General features: G+C 36.3%; 2 protein-coding genes across 2 annotated transcripts in view; one reads left to right on the forward strand and one right to left on the reverse strand.

The window, feature by feature from the left end:
- Positions 1 to 16,884, reverse strand: part of LOC118728676 (ubiquitin-60S ribosomal protein L40-like) — a 28,239-nt gene extending 11,355 nt beyond the window's left edge. Inside the window, exon 1 of the mRNA XM_036455437.1 lies at positions 16,859 to 16,884. Coding sequence (XP_036311330.1) covers positions 16,859 to 16,884 — 26 coding nt within the window. The remainder of the gene's footprint in view (positions 1 to 16,858) is intronic.
- Positions 8,684 to 25,369, forward strand: part of PIK3C2G (phosphatidylinositol-4-phosphate 3-kinase catalytic subunit type 2 gamma) — a 264,337-nt gene continuing 247,651 nt past the window's right edge. The window contains exons 1-2 of the mRNA XM_036458057.2: positions 8,684 to 8,800; positions 23,717 to 24,458. Coding sequence (XP_036313950.1) covers positions 23,796 to 24,458 — 663 coding nt within the window. The 5' untranslated portion in view covers positions 8,684 to 8,800; positions 23,717 to 23,795. The remainder of the gene's footprint in view (positions 8,801 to 23,716; positions 24,459 to 25,369) is intronic.

A 25,369-nucleotide genomic window follows, 5' to 3' on the forward strand; every position in this document is an offset into this window, starting at 1 on the left:
CTTTGATATGAGAATCCAAGCACTGATACCAAAACCCATTGGTGAAGCCCCAACTCAGGCTACAGTTGGGTTAAAAGAATATGGAAATATAAGGATTGATGATAAGATTATAAGTATTGGCCAAAACCAGTTTGGCTCATTGGTAGAGCGTCAGTCTGTGGACTGAAAGGTCCCAGGTTCGATTCCCATTAAGGGCATGTACATTGCTTGCGGGCACATCCCCGGTGGGGGATGTGCAGGAGGCAGCTGGTCCATGTTTCTCTCTCATCGACGTTTCTAGCTCTCTATCCCTCTCTCCTCCTCTCTGTAAAAAATCAATAAAATATATATAAAAAAATATCCCTAGAGATTAAAAAAAAAAAAAGATTATAAGCATTGGAATGTCTAAATTCTCTGCTTGTAGGACTTCCATTCAGCCAGATTTCAAGCAGTTTCAAATGATTGTTGCTTTATGTCTGTTGGAAGATGCAAGTACTGCACTTACCGAAATTCCTTTTTTTTTTTCTTCTTTTTTTTTAGTTAATTCTAAACCTAGGATATTTTTTCCATTGGTTTTTAGAAAGAGTGGAAGTGGGAGAGGAGGGAGGGCAAAAGAGAGAGAGATAAAAAGAGAGAGATAAAGAGAGAGAGAGAGAGAGAGAGAGAGAGAGAGAGAGAGAGAGGGAGGGAGAAAGACATTGATATGAGAGAGACACGTTGATTGGTTGCCTCCCTCATGCACTCCAACCGGGGCCAGGGATCAACCTGTACCCTAGGTACATGCTCTTGACCAAATATTGAACCCACAACCCTTTGATGCAGTGGTCAACACTAACTGCTGAGCCACTTTCCAAAATATCTAATAATTTAGGCACCCCCTTCACTGAGAAAATCATATGAATGTTCAAGACTGCAAGGGCCAGACACGGCCGGGGATCTCCCTTCTCCGTGGCCAGCACGGAAAGAGAGATGAAATTGGTTGTTCGTAGAGGCAGCCAGGGATTGAGAAATAAAGAAATGAAGAGAGTTGATGCAGAAATAGGTTTAAGCTGGGCCCCAGGTGGGTCGCAGACCTCGTCTGCTGGAGAGACTGACAACCCCTGAGCCACACAGCACACTATTTATTCTCCAATACACAAAGGGGGGCGGGGGTTCACAGGAAAAACAAGGAGCCTGGGAGGGGCCAGGTCCCACCCACTCCTTCCTGCCTGACAAACACAAGCCAGGAACTAAGAACATCTCCGCACTCCCAAGGCAGGAAGGTAATTGACAGGATTCTGTCAATATCCCAGGTTTGGTCAACAACAATCTAAAGAATGTCCAGGTATTTTCCAGGGGGCCCACTACAAAGACAGCCCTATAAACTTTTTAGAATTATCACTGACCCATTACCCTCAGTTATCAGGCAAAGTCAGGAGAACACTGGGAAAAATGAAATCAAGCAGAACAAGTTTAATTACACAGGACTGAATGAACTGATAGAAGGGTTACAATTTTATGACTTTTTATTTGAAATATTACTGATATTTAAGTCTTTTGTTTTACTGACATAAGGAATTTATTTTTCTTCCTCTTAACTCACATGTGACTTAGAGCAATTTGCTAAATTACACTTTTGTAATGAGTATTGAAACATTTTTTTTTTTCTTTTTAATTGATCCCTCCAAATTTTGGAAATTCTCAACAAGTAAGTACTTTTGTTTTCATGGGAATATGTTTGTTTCTAAAAGTTCAATAAGAATATGTTCTCTTTACTACAGGGTACAATAGAAACTAGCTCTATTACAAGGCTTTTTTATTGGAATGCCATATTCATGGGAGACATGCACAAACTCAGATATGATCAGAAAGCCTTAAGAAATTACGATTGATTATGGAAGCCAGTAGAAATCTCTTGGCGGGGTGGGAGAATGGGGGCAGCCTGGTACATTGCTTACACATTTCTCAATAGTTTTTTTCAGGTAAGGATAGAAGATTTCTTACTGAAAGATGTAAAGAAAGAAACTCAGGGTACATTGGGGACCTCAAAAAGAGAGGAATTAACCCCAACCTATAAGTATTACAGGTGAAGTCTGATGACAAGTATGTGGCTTATCTTTTTCTGGCCTTGAAAGGCCTTTTTTAAGTTCAATCTGGGCCAGCAGCCCTTGAACGATAGATGAACAGATTACTCAGACACAGTTTGACCTTGAAAGAGAGGGCTAAGAGGCCCCTGGCTTTAGCAGCCAGGGCAGCTTCTATTGCCTGCCATGTTAGGCCTTTATTAGAATTTTTATCTTTAGCCAAAACCAGTTTGGCTCAGTGGATAGAGCGTCAGCCTGCTGACTGAAGGGTCCCGGGTTCGATTCTGGTCAAGGGCATGTACCTGGGTTGGGGGCACATCCCCAGTAGGAGGTGTGCAAGAGGCAGCTTATTGATAATTCTCTCTCATCGATGTTTCTAACTCTCTATCCATCTCCTTTCCTCTTGGTAAAAAATCAATAAAAAATATTTAAAAAAAAAGAAAGAATTTTTATCTTTAGATTAGAGGCCCAGCGCATGAAATTTGTGCACTTGGGGGACAGAGTGCCCAGCCTGTACCCTCTTGCAGTCTAGGAGCCCTCAGAGGATGGCTGACTGATGGCTTGGGTCCACTTCCCATAGCCCTAAGCTGGCAGTCTGACATCCTTAGCATTACCACGGAGGCAGGAGAGGCTCCTGTCATCACCCCTGCACTTGCCAGCTGTGAGCCCAGCTTCTGGCTGAGCAGCACTCTCCCTGTGGGAACTCACTGACCACCAGGGGGCAGCTCCTGCATTGAGCAGGATCAGGTCAAAACCAACTCCCCGACATCCCCTGAGGGGTCCCAGATTGCTAGCACAGACCAGGCCATGGGACCCCATCTGTGCACGATTGGGGCTGAGGAGAGATGTGGGAGGTTGGCCAGCCATGGAGGGCTCCAGGATATGTCCAGCCCATCTCACTCAGTCCCAATCAGCTGGACCCCAGCAGCAAGCTAACATACCAGTTGAAGCATCTGCTCCCTGGTGGTAAGTGCACATCATAGCAACTGGTTGACCAGTTGATCGTCTGCCCCCTCGTGGTCAGTGCACATCATAGTGAGCAGTTGAGTGGCCTTAGCATATCATTAGCATATTATGTTTTGATTGGTTGAATGGAAGACTGGACAACTGAACACTTAGCATATTAGGCTTTTATTTTATAGGATACACTAAGTAGGGTGAGTAATCTTGAGAAGACACATGTGTATACATTGTCCTCTAGGCAATGGCATCCAGAGATTAATCATAAGGATTCCAGTAAACACCTAGGGGTCTGCGTATATACTGGCTTACTTGGAAAGGTGAAGGAATAATTAGAAGCGCCAGTTTCGAGAATCCCCCACATCTCCTCTAAGTCAGAATTCCAATAAACAGGGCAAGTGGCCTTCCACACACTTCCCTTTATTAGAATGTCCTCCAAGCTTTCCAACCAAATCTATTGTGCTCCCCAACAAATCTGAAGATTCCTTATGAAAAATTCCAGTAAAGCATATTTAGAAAGTCCTGTGAGGTTATTATTTGCTGGATTTACACAAATAATTGGGTCTAATTTTAGAAACTAAATTTGTTTTACAAATAAATGTCTTAATTTTGTTATCTTTGGAAGAGGTAGGGGTAATTTTAAAGAAAAAAAATATCAATAGAAACTATAATATACATTTGTGGACATTAGGGCCTAGTGCTGTTCATGATCTTTTGAGTTGTTATGTTTGTTTTTCCCCACCTACTAACTGGACCAGATCTTGATTTTTTTTAGTTTTCTTAAATATGTAGCTGCAACCCTCTTAACTAGCATTTTCATTATCCCATCCAATGGCTAGGGTTCATTGAGAACTATCAGTAAAACTGCCCTTTTCAAGGCCATGCAAGCTAAAATGGGACAACTTGATGTAGACTTCAGAGAAATCACCACAACAGCTCATATATGGAAATCTTCATGCCATTGCTCTTCCCTGCAGGCCTGGACCCTCCCAACTTGCTCTCCCCTGCTGGCCATCTTGTGACCACATGAGAGCAGCCATCTTGCTTGTTGGAGTGATGGTCAATTTGCATATTACTCTTTTATTAGATAGGATATATATATATATATATATATATATATATATATATATATATAATTTATTTTCTCTTTCAAAAAAATATGTTCCTTTTCACCCTCAATAAAACACTCAGAAGCATTTGATTACCCTATATCTCCATAAGAGAGAATTGGACACTATCCCTACTCCTTGGAGATGAACATATTTTATGGGTTATATTCTGTTGTGTCAGTCCAGATGCTTCTGGAGTTGCTTTAAAGGTCAAACACACCTTGGCTTTTAAAGATCAATATACTCCCTTTAAAAAACATAGTATGCTTTTGTTCTAGTCACAGACAGATCTATGAACAAATAACCATAACCAAAGATCTAATCTAGGCAGGATTTCTATGCTTCCAGACGAACCTTTTATATTTACTGGTCTCTTTGCTCAGCACATTTTTGCTTTCCTTCAATTTAATGGTTCTACTTTGAAACTAGCTGAAAATATTAGTTTAAGTAGGAAATCATTGACCTTAATCTAACCTTTGAAACTGGAATGTATCCCAATAACTGAGAAGTTTTAATGCAGGCACTTGAGGACACCAGAGGCCCATTTACTTCTACGGCTGCTTCTGGAAAGTCACCTGTTATAACCAGCCCAAGTATATCTTGTTGCAGAACTTTGCACAATGAGATAACGAGATGTGGAAACATTCTGAGTTTTTCCAATGTTCTGTTTTGTTTTTTCCAAACAGTTCAGCGGTTACATGTTCTTTTGGTAAGAAGTCTACCTTTCTGAGGATTACAAGTGACAGCCTTACCAAGTGTTTATCATGGAGGATTACTGGCTTTCTATCCTGCAATATCTGGGCTCCTGACACCCATTACCCAATTATGGGACCAATGCCTCATTTTTTTTTTAGTGTGGTAGAGTCCATATCTAATAACCAAATTATGATTTACTTCAGATTAAGATGCTATTAGAATGAAACAGAGAATCTAAAATCCACCATTTCAAATAAGATAGAAATGTATGTGTCCTTAAATAGTTCAGGGCTAAGTGATTCCCTTAGCAGAGTGTCCTACCGTTCTCAATGTGTGACTCTGACTCTGGATCCAGGGAAGTTCTTTAATCTTTGCTGTCACACTATGATCAGAATGTGGGCAAGGTGCCAGGATATTGTATGCTGTACCCTTGTAAGGACAAATCGGAAGTACCAAATATAACATCTTTTTAAATGATATTACCTAGAACTTGGTCACTCTCAATAAGGGGGCTGAGAAAGACAGTCTTTAATTAGCTAGATTGGAGACCAGTTGAAAATCTACTTGGAAAGAGGTTAAGGACAGATATTGGGGAACATCTTGCAGTCTGATACACTTGTTCAGAAACAAATCTGAATATTGGAACAGGAAAGATTTAATAAAGAGAATAACGTATTTTCAAAACAATAAAAGGACCCATATGGTGGGCTTTAAATAAGAACAGTACGCTACAGAACTGACACATCCTCACTGGAACCACTGAGAACAGGCATTCCACTTTCAAAGCAATCCCCAAATCGGAAAGCTGGGAATTAGCTGTCACCACTACTTTTGACACAGCTGCCTCTCAATGCCAAGGGAAGTGCAGAACAAGCACTACACTAGAGTATTGCTTTAGAAACTGAGCTCTTGCTTGTTAATAGAAAAATAAATCCACAGTAACACAGATATTCCTTGCCCTCTAAAATGTGTGCAAATACATTTTAATGGTAGAAGCTAATTCTCATCCTGATTCTTTGGAAGTGTCACTTTAAGCTTTTCAGACTCTACAGCCAGAAATGTACACAAAGAAGGTTGGCAAGGTGTTAACTGAGTCAATTCATGGCATTCTCCAAGGCTACTAATGAATAGCAGATACCCTAATAGAGCAGATATTGTTAAAGCAGCATTTATTCCCACTGAATGCTCTTGAATAAACTTTTCATTTGTTTTTAATCTTTAGTAATTGAATGACCATTTTAAATAAAATCATTTGTTTTTAATCTTTAGTAACTGATTGTATTAATTTCACAAAAATCTCAAGAAACTCAATTTGTATAAGATTGAAGAATATCAATATTAACTTCTTGCTCCTTTATACTAGATTTTAAACAAATGCAATTTTTGAATGTGCTATCTTTATAAAGACTTCATATACTATTGATTCATTTTTCCCTCCTGTCAAGCTAAAGTGAATAACAGAGCAAGCAATTTATGTCTAATATGGTAGGTGCACTGGTTAATAATAGCAGATTTTGTAATCAAAGAAAACACTGTTATTTCAAGAGAAACATCAAAGCAATGTCCTTCAATAGCTACACATTTCCCCCATCTTTCAGGTAATTTATGCATACCGTCTCAATAGAACTTATTTTGTTTTGCGGCAAACCATTTAGAGACCCAATTTTCCATTCCTTCGTACATTTTGCAGTGCTGCTCAGAAAGTGCAATTGCAATAAGTGGTAATCTGAGGAAGCAAGGTCTGGTGAATACAGCGGGTGGGTTAATACTTCGCAGGCAAGACCTTTAATGTATCTTTAACTGGTTTTGAAGTGTGTGATGGTGCGTATTCATTAAGCAAAATTACTTTGCCGTGTTTTCTGGCACATTCTGGTCGCTTCACAATCAGAGTGTGGTCAAACTGATTATTTCTTGTCGGTAGCCATCAGTATTTACCTGGATTTAGAAGCTCATAATATACCACATCTTCCTGATCCCACCAAAAGCAGAGCATTGTTTTCTTTCCAAAGTGATTTGGCCTTGTAGTCAATGTTAATGGTTGACCTGGATCAACTCATGATTTTGTGTATTTGTAATTCTCAAAATAAATCCACTTTTCATCCCAATCACAATTTGATACAAAAAAGACTTTCTTTCATGCCATTGAGGCAACACTTTACTGATTGTCTTAAGTTCAGTTGATGTGGCACCCATTTTTCTTCCTTTAAAATATTTCCCATTGCTTGTAAACAATCAGAAATTGTGTGCTGAGCAACGTTTAATCTTTCTGCTAGTTGTTTTTGAGTTTGACACCCATATTCATCCAATAATGCTTGTAATTGTTGGTCTTCAAGCTTTTTTTGGTTGATCATGTATACTGGTTAATAATGCAGATTTTTTTCAAAAGATGGGGTTACACATACATTGATATATATGTTCTTTGTCTTTCACATTGAAATCATCACTTTTAAAGGATTTAAACCAGTGTTCACAAGTATCGTGAGATGGAGCATGTTCACCATAAGCTTTCCGAAGTATTCAGCAGGACTTTTCTTCAAAACAATGAATTAAAACTTCCCATAAATGCTCTTTTTTTTGGCATGAAATTCGACATTTTTAAGTGTAAAAATATCTATGATGTTAACACCTTCAGCAAATTTGGCATATGAAGTTTTGAAGCTTGATGTTAATACAACAAAATAGCATACATATCAAATTGCATATATATCAACGTAAGTGTAACCCCATCTTTTGAAGAAAAAAAAAATCCACATTATTAACCAGTACACCTAGTAAGCACCAATGCATCTAGCACTTCCTTTCAAAATAACTCGGTCAAGATATTTTCTTTTATTTGCCAGTTTCCTAATATTTTACATTGGAATATACAAACTACTTTATCGTACCTATAACTTTCTTCATTTGTTTTTCAAGGAGATACCAACTGGTTCAGATCGCTATGCTAGGCAACAGGGCGAGGGGCAGGAAGCCACCTCCATGGGAGCAGGACTTTGCCAGTCTTGTTCGCCACACTATTCCCATCCCCAGGCAGCTGCGAAGCACCAGGAGACACTCTAGACTAGAGGAATGCTTGGCTTAGTCAGTGAAGTCCCACTTTCAAAGTGTTTATACAAATAATGAGAGAGCATGAAGGTTAGGAAAATGTGGGGCATATATAACGCATGCATGTAGCCAGTCTGGAAGTTCTGGATCATAACTTTTTGTATTCCATTTGAAAGACGATTATTCAATTCCATCATGTTGGCAAGGTTACTGTGGAAGAATCTCTTCAAGGTCTGAGGCAAGACAACAGCCTGGCTCATCTTCAGCAGCAGTTCCCCAAGACAACAAACTTACCCACATTTACATTCTACTTAACTGTGTACATTTTTTCTCCTTGTTGCTATTCTTTAAGTATGATTAGATGATAAAAAATTATTTTTACCTTGAAATTGACTAAGGTCCTGAGGCTGAACAAACAAAATTGGCAATTTCTTAAGCTGGATAAAAAATCCTAATTAAATAAAGAAAATAATGTGAAAGTGAAACTAATAGAAGGGCTAGAGCAGTGTTTACAAGGGCTCAGCTCTTCTGTGAATTGAAATCTCTGTTTCCACCTTCCTGATCCACTTCCACATTCAAATGCATGATGACATGAGCAAAAGCCCTTCCAGAAGTATTCTCTCTTTAGCTGTTTTAAAATATATATATTTCTTTTGCATTATATTGCTGTTCAGTCTATTTTGGCACAACATCTGTTTCTCACAGAGAAGCTACTTCATTGTTGCATTTTTGGCTTGAATCCTTATTCATTATGCAAACTCCTTTTTTTCCATACACCCCTCCGGTGTTTGATGAAAAATAGGTTTCCAAACATGCCAAACCTGCCAAACAGGAATATAAGCTTCCAGTGGAGGCATAATGTTCCCTTGAAATAGAAGTGTTTTAGCTTGTATATTTCACTCTTGAAAAGAAACGAGATTATGTTTCATTTCTGGAAGATTTATACTTCAGGTAAGAGACTGCAACAAACTTCTTACACTTCACCAAATACGTAGGAGAATATTTTAATGCAAGTGCATTCTTGAAGCAACGTAGCTAATGATATTGTGAAACTTAGGTGGTTACATGCGTTTAAAATCCGAGTCCATTTGTTCTCCAGAAGATAGTCCTTTTCTAGAAGTACAGATTATGCCGGGGTTATTCCTTCTCTCGCTTCCCCTTCTTTTCCCTCCCTCTCTTCCTCTCTCTCCCTCTCTCTCTCTCCCTTTCTCTCTAAGGCTGACTTCACAGTTTGCATGGATACCAGATCCTTTGTATCATCTCCTAATGGCTCACTTTCATGTTTCTCAGAGTCTTGAGACAATTTCAGTCATGTCCGCTGGTAGATGTTTTTCTCTGTGCACGTTTTCCTCCGTCTTGAAGAAATAATGCAAGTCGTCTATAGGCTGCATGCCGATGGCCACTCCAAAAGGAAATTCTTTTTAAGTGAAGGGTGGATATTCCTAACATATGGGCTTCCAGCTGATGAGAGCTCCTGCTGGAAAAAGCAGCTGTTTTCTCTCTGTTCTGTCACTTCACGCTGGTCTCCTCCTGCCCTGCCTTGTCTGTCTGCCTCTGTTATTGGCAGCTCGCTGAAGGCCACACTGTGATCCGGTGTGTGTCCCCAATCGCCCCCTTCTTACCTGGCAAACAATTAGATAACTGATACTTAGGATTGAAGATAGAAATGATACACCCACTTTAAAAAAATAATGATCATGTGTAACCATGTACAGTTTTAAAATGCATTATCTAATGTAATATTGTAGACAGGTAACAGATTTAGAGAGATTAAAGAATTCATGTCACGTATTTTACGAATAATGTCACCTATGTCTTTAAAACGTCATTAAGAGCTCAGATTTGAATCAAGATGTTGGAACTCAAGGCCTCTTTCCCTGAAATGCTGATCACACTCCATACATGTTTACCTATCACCTGGGGCATGGAAAAAGCAGTTTGTGAATGGATCATGAGAAAATAGTACCGTGATTGAGCTGGTAAATGAATAAAATCAAGACAACTTCATCCAGCTCCTATAGAAAAGGCTTGTATTATGTAGATGAGTTAACTGATTCATTGAATCAACAGAATCACATGTTACCAGTGTGAACCTCCAGGCCATAATTTCAAGATTTTTCTCTCAGAGCATAACCATCATTGTCCTGAGGAAGCCCCCTTCAGTGAGTAAAACACAGAATACAATTTCCTTGGAGCTTAGAAAGAAAAGGGATACACTAGTCATTTCCTACCCAGAAAGGTATTGCATTGTATTTCTAAATAAGTAATTACTTTTTCCCCAAATTTATGATCTGATGAAATGACACAGATAATCATAGCAAACAGTATATTCTTATAATTCTTTATGCACAAATTCACTTGCAGTTATTAAATCTTATTAATAATTCTTTTATAATAAAAATTTCTATTTTTAAGGTTGTTTATTTCAATCCACTCTTCTATTGATGGGTACTTGGGTTGCTTCTATATCTTGACTATTGTAAATAATGCCACAATTAAAATAGAGGCGCATATATATTCTTTCAAATTAGTGTTTTGGTTTCTTCAGATATATACTCAGAAGTAGAATGGCTGGGTAATGCAGTTCCATTCTAAAATTTTTGAGGAATCTCCATACGGTTTTCAATAGTGGATGTCCCAATCTGCCTTCCCATCATTAGTTCAAAGGGTTCCCTTCTCTCCACATCATCACCAACATTTGTTGTTTCTTTATTTATTGATACCATTCTGACAGGTATGTGGTGATATCTCATTGTGATTTTAATTTGCATCTCTCTGATGATCAGTGAGGCAGAGCATTTTTTCATTTGTCTATTGGCCATCTGTGTATCCTATTTGGAGAAGTGTCTCTTCAAATCCTTTGCCCAGTTTTTAATTGGATTTATTTTTCTGTGTTCAGTTTTATGAGTTATTTATAAATGTTGGATATCATCTCCTTACCAGATGTATCATTGGTGAATATATTCTCCTATTTAGTATTTATGGTTTTCTTTTCTGTGCAAAATCTTTTAAGTTTGATGTAGTCTCATTAGTTTACATTTTCTTTTGTTTCTCTTGCCCAAAGAAATATAAAAAAAAATATTGCTAAGAGAAATGTCAGATAGTTTATAGCCTATGTTTTCTTTCATGAGTTTTATGATTTTTAAGTCTTTCATTTAAGTCTTCAATCAATTTTGAGTGTGTTATTGTATATGATATAAAAAGGTGTTCTAGTTTCATTTTTTTCATGTATTTGTCCAATTTTTCAACACCATTTATCAAATAGACTGCTTTTTCTTTTCCCCCTTTAAGTCTGATGTTAGGTCTGGGTTTGTGATAACATGGCCTTTACTATGTTGAGGTATGTTCCCTCTTTGCTAGGAATCATCATAAAATTGCTGCTGGATTTTGTCAATGTTTTTTTCTGCATCTATTGATATGATAATATGATTTTTTTTTTCATTTTGGTATATCACATTAATTGATTTGAAGATATATCACCCTTGAATCCCAGGAATAAATCCCACTTGATAATGGTATATGAAGTTTTTAATGCATTGCTGAATTTGGTTTGCCAGTATTTTGTTGAGGGTTTTTGCATCAGAGATATTCATTAGTGATATTTCATCAAGGACATGTTTTCTTTGTAGTGCCTTTATCTCATTTTGGAACCAGGATAATGCTGACCTTATAAAATGAGCTAGAGAGTATTTCCTTCTCTTCAGTTTTTTTGAAATAGTTTGAGAAGGGCAGGTGTTAGTTCTTTGATTGCTTGATAAAGTTCACCTATGAAGCATCCAGTCCAGGACTTTTGTTTATTGGGAGTTTTCTTATTATTGCTCTGATTTTGTTGGTTGCAATTGGTTTGTTTCTTTTTAATTCGGTTTTGGAAAATTGTATGTTTCTAGGAATTTATCCATTTTGTCTGCATTGTCCAATTTGTTGGCATATAGTTGTTAGTCGTATTTTCTTACAATCCTTTGTATTACTGTGGTATCAGTTGTTGCTTCTTTTTATAGCATTGTTTTCTCAAAATCATAGGTAAAAAAGATATAGCATATTCCATTTCTTTTTCCTCTTGTAAGATAGAAAACTTAGCATGCCTTTTAGTTTTAGTTGAACTAGTCCCTGTTTTTTTACCTGGCTTATTAATAAGGAATGATTTTGAAATTATTATGTTTGAAATTATATTTATAATAATTATTTAGACTAAGTCAATGCTATCTGATCTTTAAATGATTGATCTTAGTTTCCTATTCTTAAAATCCTATTTTGATTAAAATGTTGTCAACATTTTTTATTAGAAGAGTATAAAGAAATTTCTGAGCAGTTACATACATGCAAAATATTTTTTAGCTGATATCACTAATATATGGCAAATGAATAAACGGTATAAAATATACTTACCTTCAAAACTATGTATTTATTGTTCCCTGGGGACAATTAGTATTTAAAGGTAAAGCCTATATTCAGGCTAACTTTGATTTCTTTTTCTTTGTCCTCCCCATCCCTCTTTCTTTTTGATAGGTAAATGTTTTATTATTGACGTATTAAAATTTAACTATTTTTCCTGGTTGCATGCATGTATATGTTGGTTATATATGCATATTCATCATATTTCATTTTTTTTGTTATCTTCAATGTTACCTCTTTTCATTTGTTCTGATTATATTTAGGATTTCAATAGTAGAATGCCAGATTTTTTTTTTCTGACTGTTGCAATTGCAATAGTGCCACTCATTCATTTCTATCGTGGTTTCATTTTTTTCAGTGCTAATAGAGTGCTTCTCAATGCTATTTCAAATCTTAGTTTTGTATGTCAATTCTGCTTTTAATAAAAATTTTAATGTTAGTGAATTTTTTGTTTCTTTACATATCAATATCTCATTAAGCTCCATTTTTATTAATAAATCTCTCAACCAATTTCTTCTATACCTTTACTCTTCATTTTATTATTTTAGTTTCTATTTTATCTTTCTACTTTATGTAATAGAATAGTTTTTTAATGTTATAAGAAACAGTTAATCTTTATCACATTTACTTAGCATGTTTTTCAAAACTAATTTCTCCTCTTTTGTTTCAACGGTTAGTCATTTCAGTTCTTGCAGAATATTTCAACATGTGTTACTATTTTTTTAAATTACTCATTCTGTAGGAATGAAAGTTGTCTCCACTGATGACTCATAAATAATGTCTGTAGCTTCATCTGACTACCTTCATTGTTTACCTGGTTGCTGTTAGAACAGATTTCTCATTTCCACTTAGACAGTGAATAAAAACAGACTTAGTGTAATTAATTACTGGTCACTAGCAGTCACTTAATTTCTCTAAATTTTGGACTTCATTTATCTTGCTGTTGTTTTCTGTTTGACTACTCTGAGAAGGTAAGAATATTTCTAGGAGATTCTAATTAACATATAGTTCTGCTTTTGCCAGAAGTGGTCAACCTTTGTACTGTCTCATGGTATATTATCTCACATTCTCAAATGAAGCAAGTCAAATGCTTAGTCACTGTGGATTCTGGATATTTTTCATTCAAGCACATTGTAGTCTTAGAAAGAATGAAGGTAGAGGAATGGTAAAGAGGCCCTGGCTGCCAATGAAAGGTGTTGCGATGCATCAGAGAAATAATTTTGGGGGTGGGGATGGAGAGAGTTGATAAGCCTGGATCTCCCAGTTTGTCAGTAGCAGGGAAATGAGTCATCTTACCATTTTGCAGGCTGGCAGGTAATAAAGCAAGTGCCAGACTTGTTCCCCACCCTCCTTATTATTCCATTTCAGCTTAATCTGCTTTGATTTTACTTATGGATGATTGGATGAATGGTTGACAGTCTTTTTTTATTGGTAATATTATACTATAAACAAATATTATTTGATTTTTTTCACTTTAAAAAACATTTGGTTAATTTTTAAAATCACATACTACCATCCAGATTCAATTCTAAAGAAATTCAACTGGCCTGGCTAGCCTGGCTCAGTGATTGAGTGTCAACCTATGGATCAAGAGGTGATGGCTCAATTCCAGTAGGGGCATATGCCCTGATTCTAGGGTCTATCCCCAATGGGGGGCATGCAAGAGACAGCCAGTCAATGATTCTCTCTCATTGATGTGTCTATTTCTCTCTCTCTCCCTTCCCCACTGAATCAATAAAAACATGTATTTTTTTTAATATATATTTTATTGATTTTTCACAGAGAGGAAGAAAAGAGAGGGATAGAGAGTCAGAAACATTGATGAGAGAGAATCATCAATCAGTTGCTTCTTGCACACCCCCTACTGGGGATGTGCCCACAACTAAGGTACATGCCCTTGACTGGAATTGAACCCGGGACCCTTCAGTCTTCAGGCCGACGCTCTATCCATGAGCCAAACTGGTTTCTGCAAAACATGTATTTTCTAAAGAAATTCAACTAGAGTGATCTTAAAACCCTTGACTTATTTTATTATTATCATTATTCTAATATTATGGAACTAAACTCATTTACTAAATCACAGTGTCTTGACCAGCTTTTATTTTTGTTATTTATTAGCTGTTTTGGTTGTTTTAAAGTTTTCTAATTTTTCTGGCTGTCTATTTTTTAAATTCAAACTTTATACATGAATTCATTTAACTCTTCTCCATGTTAATGTTTCAATTCAGTCCTATTGTTGTAGCCCCAATGCAATGAATCATGACAACTGCCTTTCAGAAGGATGTTTTAAATGGTAAAAATAAAATATGGTTATTCAAGCCAGACATATTAATCATATTCTAAAAGGAACTTCTTATCGTATATTTAATTGTATGGGTTGGTACAATAAACATGTTCTTAGAAGCATTAAAAATTACCAATACATTCATATAATTATGGCTTTTTCCTATAAATGTCTTTTACAAACTTTCTAGGACCTCTCTCTAAATCATATTCAATCAAATTCATTATATCAATAACTTTGTCAAAGATTCAGTTGAAATTTAGATTTCTTGAGAACATATATCTTGTGCTAATGATTATGTTAATGCTAAGCATAATTAAGTAGTTATCACTACACATCTATGATATTTTTAATATTCGTTTAGCTATAAATTTAGGTTTATTTGGTGAAAAACAGAGACATGTTTCTAGCTGCTAGAACAGTGATGGATACAGTGTGGAGTGCATGCTTCCTCTCCCCTCTCCTACATCCACACAGAGGGTGCTAATGGAGCATTACCATCCCAAATTTTGCTCAGCTACACAATTCTCAAAGCAATCCTGAGAAGCCACTACCATGTAATGAAATTTCATTTATGAGATAAAACTATTTACCAATTCAGTTTCAGATCCATATAGATTTCCTCCAAAGAAGAAACTGTTATTAACTGGTTTCTGCTACTTACTTCTATTCTCAAATATTTACAAAAATAAGGGTAACCTTTGCATGTATGGGAAATTTTGCTCAGTTTTGTTACTATTGAACAGTGAAGCTGAAACTAGATAGAAATAAATATGACAATATATGTCTTGAATATTTATTTAAAAATACAAATAATAAAAGAACAAAATTACATATTCTAAAAATATAACTTTGGTAAATGTGAAATGGTTTGCTAGAATATTTTAACATACTAACACTAGAGGCCCAGTGCACAAAATTCTGCACTGGGGGGGGGGAGGGTGGCGTCCCTCAGTCCAGCCTACACCCTCTCACAATCTGAGAGGTGCTCACAGCTGTGAGCCCAGCTTCTGGCTAAGTGGTGCTCCCCCTGTGGGTTCAGGCTGAAACTAGCTTTCTGACATCCCCCAAGGAGTCCTAGATTGTAAGAGGATGCAGGCCAGGCTGAGGGAAATTGGGGCCAGGGAGAGACATGGGAGGTTGGCCAGCCAAACCCCAGGAGGCTCCAGGGCATGTCTGGCTTATCTGGGCCAGACCCCAGCAGCAAGCTAACCTACTGGTTGGAGAGCCTTCCTCCTGGTGGTCAGTGCACATCATAGTGACTGATTGAGCACCCTTAGCATATCATTAGCATATTATACTTTGATTGGTTGAATGGCTGGCCAAATGACTGGACACTTAGCATATTAGGATTTTATTATATAGGATGCTACTGGCCTATTACTTTAAAACATTTTTAATATATTTCAATTACGAGATAATTTTAAGAACTAGAGCTGAATTGATTTACTAGTGTTTTGTATTTTGTGTCCCTTTAAAGTAAGAGTGACAGAAATCACAATTTGTAAAATGCGTAGTGGGAGGTATTTTTTTTTTCAGTTGAGATTTAATCTTTGCAAAGTGCCTTGTGAATTTTTTAGCCATCTTCACTTTTCTTTTCCTAAAGGGAAATCTGGCTCCCTAAGAACTCTGCTCCTTTGCATCTCTCCTGTGGAAGCTGTTCTTCCTCCCATGTTCCTCATATGGAAAAAGATGAGGCAAGGCCAACATTCTCCTAGATTGCCACTGTCTACCAGGTTATCCTTTCCAACACAATATAAACTCCACTCTTCAGAGTCCCATGACACCTTGTTCTACTGCCTATGTTCCTTCTGTTTACTCACATCCACTGATCTTGTTCCTCCAAGTCAAGGGACTTTTGCTCCTCTTTGCACTGGGTACAGCATCATGATTTCACATTGTAACTCCAGGTCTCCCAGAGAACTCCAGGAACAGCCCACTAAAAATGTTCAAAATAAGGCCCTTTCTTCCTTTTAGTAATAGAACATTCTTTTCTTTTCTTTTTTTCTGATCTCATGGCAACACAGTAAGGGACTGCCTTTTCCAGACTTCCTTGTTGCTATATATTCAGGCCAATGGATGTGATGTGCAACTTCCAAGCCAGGATTTTGAAAGGAAGTCACTTATATAGTTTTCTTTCTGCCTCTCAGACTATTTTGCATGGCTCTTTTTTTAATCTTTCCATTAAACATTGTCTCCCACACTGGGATTCTGTTCTCAGATTGTTTCTATCTCTTCTTAATCCTCAAACTCTCTTAAGTTTCATGGGTTCAGCTATAAGATTTATTTCCTGAATTGAAGAATCACATATGCAAATACTCATCTTTACTTACATTTCGTACAAATCCTTGCGTTCCATATAGCAACAAATCAGCTACCTATTTCTTTTTCAATATTCACATTAGCAACTACATAAAACAAATGTACAGCTTCATGCACTATTATCAGTCAAACAACCTTCTAATGACCCTCAGTGTCAAGAAATAAACATTTTCTACCACCCCAAAACCCTCCATGTGCCTGCAAACCAAATTTTCTTTTCTCCAAGAATAAACACATTTCTGACATAATATCTACCCTTCCTATATAGTTTCATCATCCAGCTGTGTATCCCTAAAACATGGTTTGGTTCGTTCTCTCTCTCTCTCTCTCTCTCTCTCTCTCTCTCTCTCTCTCTCTCTCACTCTCTCTCTCTCTCTCTCTCTCCTCCCACTCTCTTTTTCTCTCTCCTGATATGTGTGTGATGAGTATATTTTTGCACCCTTTTGCAATTACTGTATTCCTACTCCACTTTCCCCCTTGCAATTTATTTGATAATGAAACTAGCTTATTTTTTCTATATCTATTTCTATCCTGATTTAATTTAACATATTCTTCTACCCTCTGTGCTTTTTGTCTATTGGTGTTTGGACCTATAAGGTTAATCAGAATAGATGAGATATTTTGGCAGGACTTTTTCATTGTAGTTTTGCATTTTTATCAGAAAGCACAAAATCCCTGGCTGCCTCTCATTTGCAATGTGAACAGCCATCAAATGTGATGCCTAGATTTTATAATTCATGAAATATTATAAAATATTGATAACCTGATAACACAATTTTATTATTTCTTCATTTACTTGTTGAAGTTGTTCTACAAAGAGAAACTTTGCCTCGTTTATAACATACTTATCCAGTGATTATTTCATATAAAAAAGATTTTAAAACATTTGAGTGTGTACTACATTAACCTTGTGTTGTACAAAGGTGATTAGTGACTTGTATGTGTATATCTGTGTCACTCTGATTTCATGCATTTAAACATAGTTTATGTTTTCCTCCATTTCACTTATTTTACTTACTGGCCAATAGAGCCTTTCCGAGTTGGCTCTCAAGTCCTATTAATGCACACTTGCATTCTCTGATAGCTTCCTTACTAACTAGTGATGTAGGGTCTCCTAGATTCCTCTTATATATTATCTTTCCTAGACCCCAAAATCGACTGGTCCTTCTAGTAGCCCTGCTTTCTTTCAGTGGGAAGTGGTATTTCACTATCACAATCCAGATGTTAGGAGATGGGCATTATTTCTAGGCCTTTCCAAGCAAGAAATAGATGATAGATAGATGATAATAGATTATAGATAGATAGACAGATAGATAGAAGATAGATAGATAGATGATAGATTAGATAGTTGATAGATTAAATAGATGATAGATAGAGATTTTTTAAAAACTTATGAGTTCATTCTAATACTTCCAGTCCTTATCTGTACTACAAAGAATACTAATTCTCAGGGGGGCACTGGGGATGCTAGAATTACTTATTTGTTTTATCCAACATTACACACAAAATATTCTGACAATGATAATTCTAACACAGTCACTTATATGAACAATAAAAAGAGGTTTCAACAGGTTTGTTCGTGTTCTTGTTACTTTATCCACCTTTGATTAAAGTTGAACTGTACCCATGTTGTCAGTGGAGATAGCCATATTATACTGTTTACTATATCCTTCATCTATCTGAGTTATCCAAGAAAATATGTATATTTTAATGCTCACCAAGAGTCTTTATGTTGATGTATCTTTGTCATTTGATTATCTGAAGTTTACTCTCTAACAGGCTTTTAATGCATAATCTTACGTGATCATAACAGTTTGAGAAATTTTAATTTGGACATCAGTTTCAGTGACTATATATTCTTGGTTCAAATGTTCTTTCACTGAGTACCTTAAATATATCACTACTCAATTTTCTTCTAGCACAAGGTGCCAAAAGTCTGATGACAGTTCTCTTTCCTGTTAGGTTATAGACCATGTTGGTCCTTGTCACTGCTATTATTCAGAACCTAGTACTTAGTTTATAGCAGAGTATCTTTTCATGACTTCATCTTTCTTCCATCTTTTTTTAAACCTTATTCCTTATTGTGTTTCACATTTTCTTTATCCCTTCTTTTTTCTACTTCTGTGTATCTGACTTTTTTTCTCCTTTTCTTTGCAAAATCCATATCTTATAGCTGGGAAACAAGTCTGGCCCCTCTTTTCAAACCTGTCTGGAAAACTTCTGCTCTTCCTTCTCCTAGCTTAGGAATCTTTTCTTCTTGAAACTTTACCCAACTCACTTTGACAAATTGCTATCTTCTTTTCTTGTGCTATTGTTTATAAGGTTAAGGTAATGGATTTCTTTGAGCATTCAAAAAAATATTAAAAATAATTGTCTAGCCCTAGTCGGTTTGGCTCAGTGGATAGAATGTTGACCTGAGGACTGAAGGGTCTCAGGTTTGATTCTGGTCAAGGGCATTTGTCAGGTCGTGGGCTCAATCCTCAATAGGGGGAGTCAGCTGAACATGATTCTCTCTCATTTTCTCTCTCTCTTTTTCCCTCTCTCTCCCCCCCTCCACTCTGAAATTTAAAAAAAAGAAATTAAATTAAAAGAAAATAAGCTAAAAGTAAAAATAATTATTTTCTCAGCCATTCATTACTAGTAGAACACTCAATATCAGACCCTTAAGTAGGGAAAGGATATCTGGAAAACAGTATCCACAACTGCTTTGATCATTTTAAAATGTTTTCCCTCATCACTAAATTTCAAATTAGAAATAGAAAAAAAAGGGAGGCAGGAAACTTAAATTCACCTGCAAACTTTAATCATTTTTCACTATATAATCTTATATTTTCACAGGTTTCAGGGGTTAAAATATGAGAGTGTGGGGATGTGGGGACATTATTCTTCTTACTATATGTTTTCTGTAGTTTTACACTTATTTAAATCAGGAACTGATAACCTCTCACTGATGTCTTAATTGCTGCTAATCTGTATGTATAGTTCTGCCTCAAATTCAAGTTATATGACTTTATTTTATGCATTACTTTATAATGAAAAGTGTAGATATTCACCAGCTGACACTAAATGGCATTTCTATTAGCTTATAAACTAAGAAATACTCCAGTTTTCAAATTATGTTAGTCAAGAGCTTTTAAATTATGAGAAATTTTTTAAAAATCACAAGTGTAATATTGAAAAAGTAGATCTGGAAGAGGTTTAGTTTTTATTACATTTTCAATGTGAGTAAGTATTTCTCATTCCCCTTTATCTTATGATAATGAGATTTTTTTTAAAGACAGGCTTCTAACCCATTTCAAGTTTTAGTGCTGTCAAAAATGCTTGAAAAAATGTTCCTAGTAATAAAAATTGAAAAGTTTTCAACTCTTCTCAGTAGCGATAGTTCAAGTTGAATTAATATGTGTGTCAGTGCCTAAATCCAGGGATGCTCTAAATGTCCTATGAATATGGCAAGATCACCCATACACCTCTCTTTATTCCTGTTTAAAACAAAGCGATAAACACAAATTCTGAGACTTTTGGTAAGTTGATTCACCTTTCAGTTTCCTCATTTGTTAAATGGTAAAAATAATATCACAGGCTGAGATGAGAAATAAATATGTTAACATATGTAAATATGTGCATGTTACATATGTACATCAGTAGCACAGAGGTCTTAAAAATGTTAAATATGATTATTATATGAGGCACAGCCTAAATGAATCTTTAATTTCAGCATCAGATCACTAGTGCCTTTTTTAAATACCTTCATTAATGACTCTACAAAATTAAGAAAAATTTTTTAAAACTCAGTCAGTTCTTTTGAAGCCACTGAAAACTGTAAAAGTCATTTAGATATAGTCAGCCACATTTACTGTGTTTAAGCTAAGAGAGAGCAGACTAAGATAAGGAAGCCAGGAACAGGATATTAACTCTGATTGTCAAAGTCATCCTCTGCTGACAAATTCTGAGGTCCCTGACAGAGAAAAATGGAGGATAATTTGCTTTTATGAAACACAGCTTTCATTAAAAAATGGAGATTAAAAACTAGCAAGGACTAAAAAGGGGGATTTTGGTTATGTATCACTGTAACCTAGGGGTGTCGAACTCAATCAGAGAAGGGGCCAAAATCTAAAATCCAGCCTAAATCGCGGGCTGAACAGTCATAAACAGTCATTGTGATGGAAACGCAGCAGAGTGCAGTGATGACAGTGCGGTGCGGGCCACATTGCAAGGCCTGGCGGGACGGATTTGGCCCGCGGGCCTTGTGTTTGACACATGTGCTGTAACCCATGAATTAGAATAGTTTAGAATCATGTTTTATAGATCGATTCTCTGGTTAACATTTTCTTCTATACACTTTTTAGTTGCATCCCTTGAAAATCTCTCACAGATTTATCAGTTCAATTTCTTGAGTAGAATATAATAAATCTGTTTACTTTTTAGTGTTATCAATTTAAGTCAATTTTTAGGGCCAATATAATAAAAATCAATTACCATTTCAAAACAGACTGATAATCTTATTTGATAGTTAACTATTATCATAATTATCCTTTAAATTTTTTATCTTTAACATACATCCATATAATCATTAATGAAATTAAAAGATCCATAAAAGTGACACAAATACTTTTCAATTTTATTTTCTGATACTCAGTTATGATTTATAAACTATAATTTATAAATTTTAAAAATGATAATTTTCAAAATTTATTAGATCATTTGTTTCAAAAAATACAAATGAGCAACAACTCTGAGTAAAGCAAAGTATAAGAATACAGTGACTGGAATGCCATAATGACCAGAACGACCAGTCACTATGACACCCACTGCAAACATCAAACCAGCCTGATTGGACTCTCCCACCCCGATAGATGTGGCCCCTCCCTCCCTCCTGGCCAGCCCTGTCCCTCATGAGCCCCCACCACCCCATCAGCCCGCAGACCCTCCCCCTGGCCGACCCCACCCATGATCGCCCCCCACTACCCCAATAGGGTGCAGAGCCGGCTAGCCAACCTCCTAAAGCCCCTGCCCCAGGCCAGCCCTGCAACAAGTTGGAACCCCACCACCCTGATTGGCCCAAAGGCCCTCCCCCCAGTTGGCCACACCCCTGATAGCCCCCCATGCCATTGGGGGAGGGCCACACTGGCCAATAGCTGATGACCTCTCTCCCCAGCCAGCCCTGCCCTGATCAGGCCCTGATCAGGGCCAGAATGGCTGTACCCCACCTATGCATGAATTTGTGCACTGGGCCTCTAGTTGAGTTATAAATGAGAAAGATTAACATGGTCCAGTGATCTAAGGGGAAAGAGAAATCTTACATATACACACTATGGATGTTATCTTGCGATAGTTGAAAACCATTATAAACCTATTTCCAGGGATGCTACTGAGTTTGTTTCTTAAATACATTATTACAATATTTTTTTTAAAAAAAGTTGTAGGGCAAAAAAACAGATTATAGAAAGTTTAGAAGCAGTTTCAGAGACAATATAACATTGCTGGTGAGAATATGAAAGCTTTAGACTAGGATTGTGACAGTAGTCAATAGAAAGAGGAAAAAGTTTTCTACAGGACCTAGTCATTTATCAGATATAGAAGAATAAAGGTGAGGAAAGATTCAAAGATGAAACCTGTCTTTTTGGTCTAAGCAATTGAGTGGATGGTTGGAACATTTTCTGTTACAAAATACACTAGAATGGGAACAGGTTCTTGGGTGAATTACAATTTAAATTTTGGACTTTCTGCTGGAGATTTAAAAAAAAAATAAAGAGGAGATACTGAATAGGTAAAAACAAAAATGGTCTAAACATATAAGCAGTAATTTAAACCACAGGATGAATAAAATAACTTATAAGGAGAGAATAATTGAGAACAAAAGAAACTCTGACTAGAGACAATTGGAAAATGAATAATAGGCAAAGGAATGTTTGAGAAAGAACAAACAAAAAAATACTCAGAAAATAGGTTCAGAAAAGCCAATAGAGGAAAGCAAGGAACTTTAAAATAAGAAGTATGGCAGATGGAATAAAATATTGCAAAGATAAATGAAACAGAGACTAACAAGTGGTAGTTGAATGTACTGACAGGAAGCTTACTGATGAACTTAATGGAAGTCATTTTGTAGAAGAGATACAAGAATTTGCAATTAGCTAAAAGAATTTTGGGAGGAGAAGAAAGGGTCTAACCAACTGACAAGAAGATTGGTTATGGTGGAAAGGAAAAAGTTAAGACCATATTTATAAGACTGAGTGATTGCTGATAAAGAAGACATTGTTTATTTAGTAATAAAGAGCCTTTAGCATGCTAACATGCATATAGATGATTGAAGATAGAGGGAAATGATGATGACATAGGCAAGTGGATCTTCAGTAGCAAGAGGAATCCCAAGGGGAATAGGGACTTTGGCTTGATTCATGAATCTCCTATCATAATGGAAATTATTTCTCTGTCACAGGAGTTTTATGAATCAATACACCCACTCAGATTTTAATGTTGTGAGCCTTGATGGCATTTTATATTATTAAAGAAGTTTTTTTTAATTATTATTTTGCTGAAGAGAATTTTTTAAAATATATTTTATTGATTTTAGATAGGAAAGGAGGGGGAGAGATAGAAACAGCAATGATGAGAGATCAGCTCCCTCCTGCATGCCCCACACTGGGGATTGATCCTGCAACGTCAGCATGTGCCCTTGACCAGAATCGAACTCAAGACACTTCAGACTGCAGGTTGATGTTCTATCCACTGAGCCAAACCAGTGAGGGCACTAAAGAGAAAATTTAAAATAAGTGTTTATATTTGTTCATCCTATTTTTTTCTTGCAAGCTTTTATTACTAATTAATCAATGAACTTTTTTTTTTGTTTCTCTTCCCCCCCCACCCCCCAGTAAAATGCCTATATTTTAAAAATCTCATTACAGAATTACTTGGAGCAGAGTCAATCCTCTCAGTTATATACGATAAAGAATGGCATATTGTTGGAAAACAGATCTAAATCCCAGTGAGTCACATGAAGAGCAGCATGAGCACCAGGAATTGAACTCTGTAAATCAACCCCCTTCTCCTAGCCAAGTCAGTCTGGGTTTTGATCAGCTAGTAGACGGAATCAATAATAAAATTCTATTCTCTCAGAGTGAAATTGAAGAAAACACCATTTCTGTGCCCAGTTCGCCAAAGCATTCATTAGATGAAGTACAGCAAATATCCTTAAATGAATTCAATTCTAAAAGCTCAGAGCTCTTCTGTCACCAAGTTAGAAAAACACCAGTAATTGGTTTTAGGCCTTCTGCGCTACCAAATCCTCAAAACATAAATAAAGAAAGCTCTGGGAGAAACCCCACAGGAAAATGTCATGGTGCTGATGTTTACAGATTCAATACTTCAGCTCCACCATTCACTAGTTTGGATCAAATTAATTCACAAACAGAAGTGGAAAATAAAAATCATAACTACCATATAGGATTTGAAAGGAGCATTCCCTCTATATATCCATCCTTCTCAACTGACTTCATGCCAAAAGAAGAGAATAAAAGGAATAGAAATGCAAACACTGTGGAACCTTCTTCAATGCCCTTCAAAGGTTTTTTACTCCCCCAGATACATGAAAGTTCATGGCCAAAGGACAAAGAGGTATGTGTTATATATGTTGACCTAAAAATATAAATATAAGTTGTTTAATAATAAGCTGGATTAATTTAGTAATGAGGGTAACTACCTTAAATAGATACATGTATTATATTACAGTTGAAAAAAAGCATTTATTATCCACTAATCCTATGTTCCTAAATTAATGATTGTTTTTCTGAGGAAAGGGCAATATAATTTTTATGATATAATTTTTAAAGTTCCAGTTTCATCAAATCTAAATAAAATATTATAGTCTTTACATTTTATTAGATAAAAATACCATAGCTGGGGGTTTCAATGATAGTATTTTCTATTTTATAGTGTTATTATGCACAGAGAAACATACATAAATTTCATTACACTTATATTCTGAGTCATGCTATCATGAATTAAAACTTTAGATTATTATTCTTAGGAGAAATGTTGCTTTGCTCAGATGCTCCTAAATTATGGCAGATAAATTCTATTGGGATCATTCCAAGAAAATGAAATTAAATAATAATTATGCAATTATTCTTAATGGTTTAATTAGTAGTTTTCCAATCATTTTAGTAACTATAGACTTTCTTACACAAATTTGAACATTTATCTGCTTATACTGAGTCTAGACACAAGTGAAGCAAAGTATGAAGAATAAATATTATTGCAACTGTTATTCACAGAGTGAGGCAAAAGGATTCTTTATTTATTCAGCAACTATCCTATATAATAAAAGGGTAATATGCAAACTGACTAAAAGGCAGAACAACCAGTCGCTATGATGCACAGTGACCACCAGGGGGAAGACACTCAACAAAGAAGCTGTTCCTTGGTGGTCAGTGCACTCCCACAGGGGTACCACTGCTCAGCCAGAAGCTAAACTGACGGCTGGCAATTGCAGCAGTGGTGGTGAGAGCTTCTCCCTCCTCCGTGGC

This window comes from Pipistrellus kuhlii, unplaced genomic scaffold, assembly GCF_014108245.1.
Source record: "Pipistrellus kuhlii isolate mPipKuh1 unplaced genomic scaffold, mPipKuh1.p scaffold_m20_p_3, whole genome shotgun sequence".
Lineage (NCBI taxonomy): Eukaryota > Metazoa > Chordata > Mammalia > Chiroptera > Vespertilionidae > Pipistrellus > Pipistrellus kuhlii.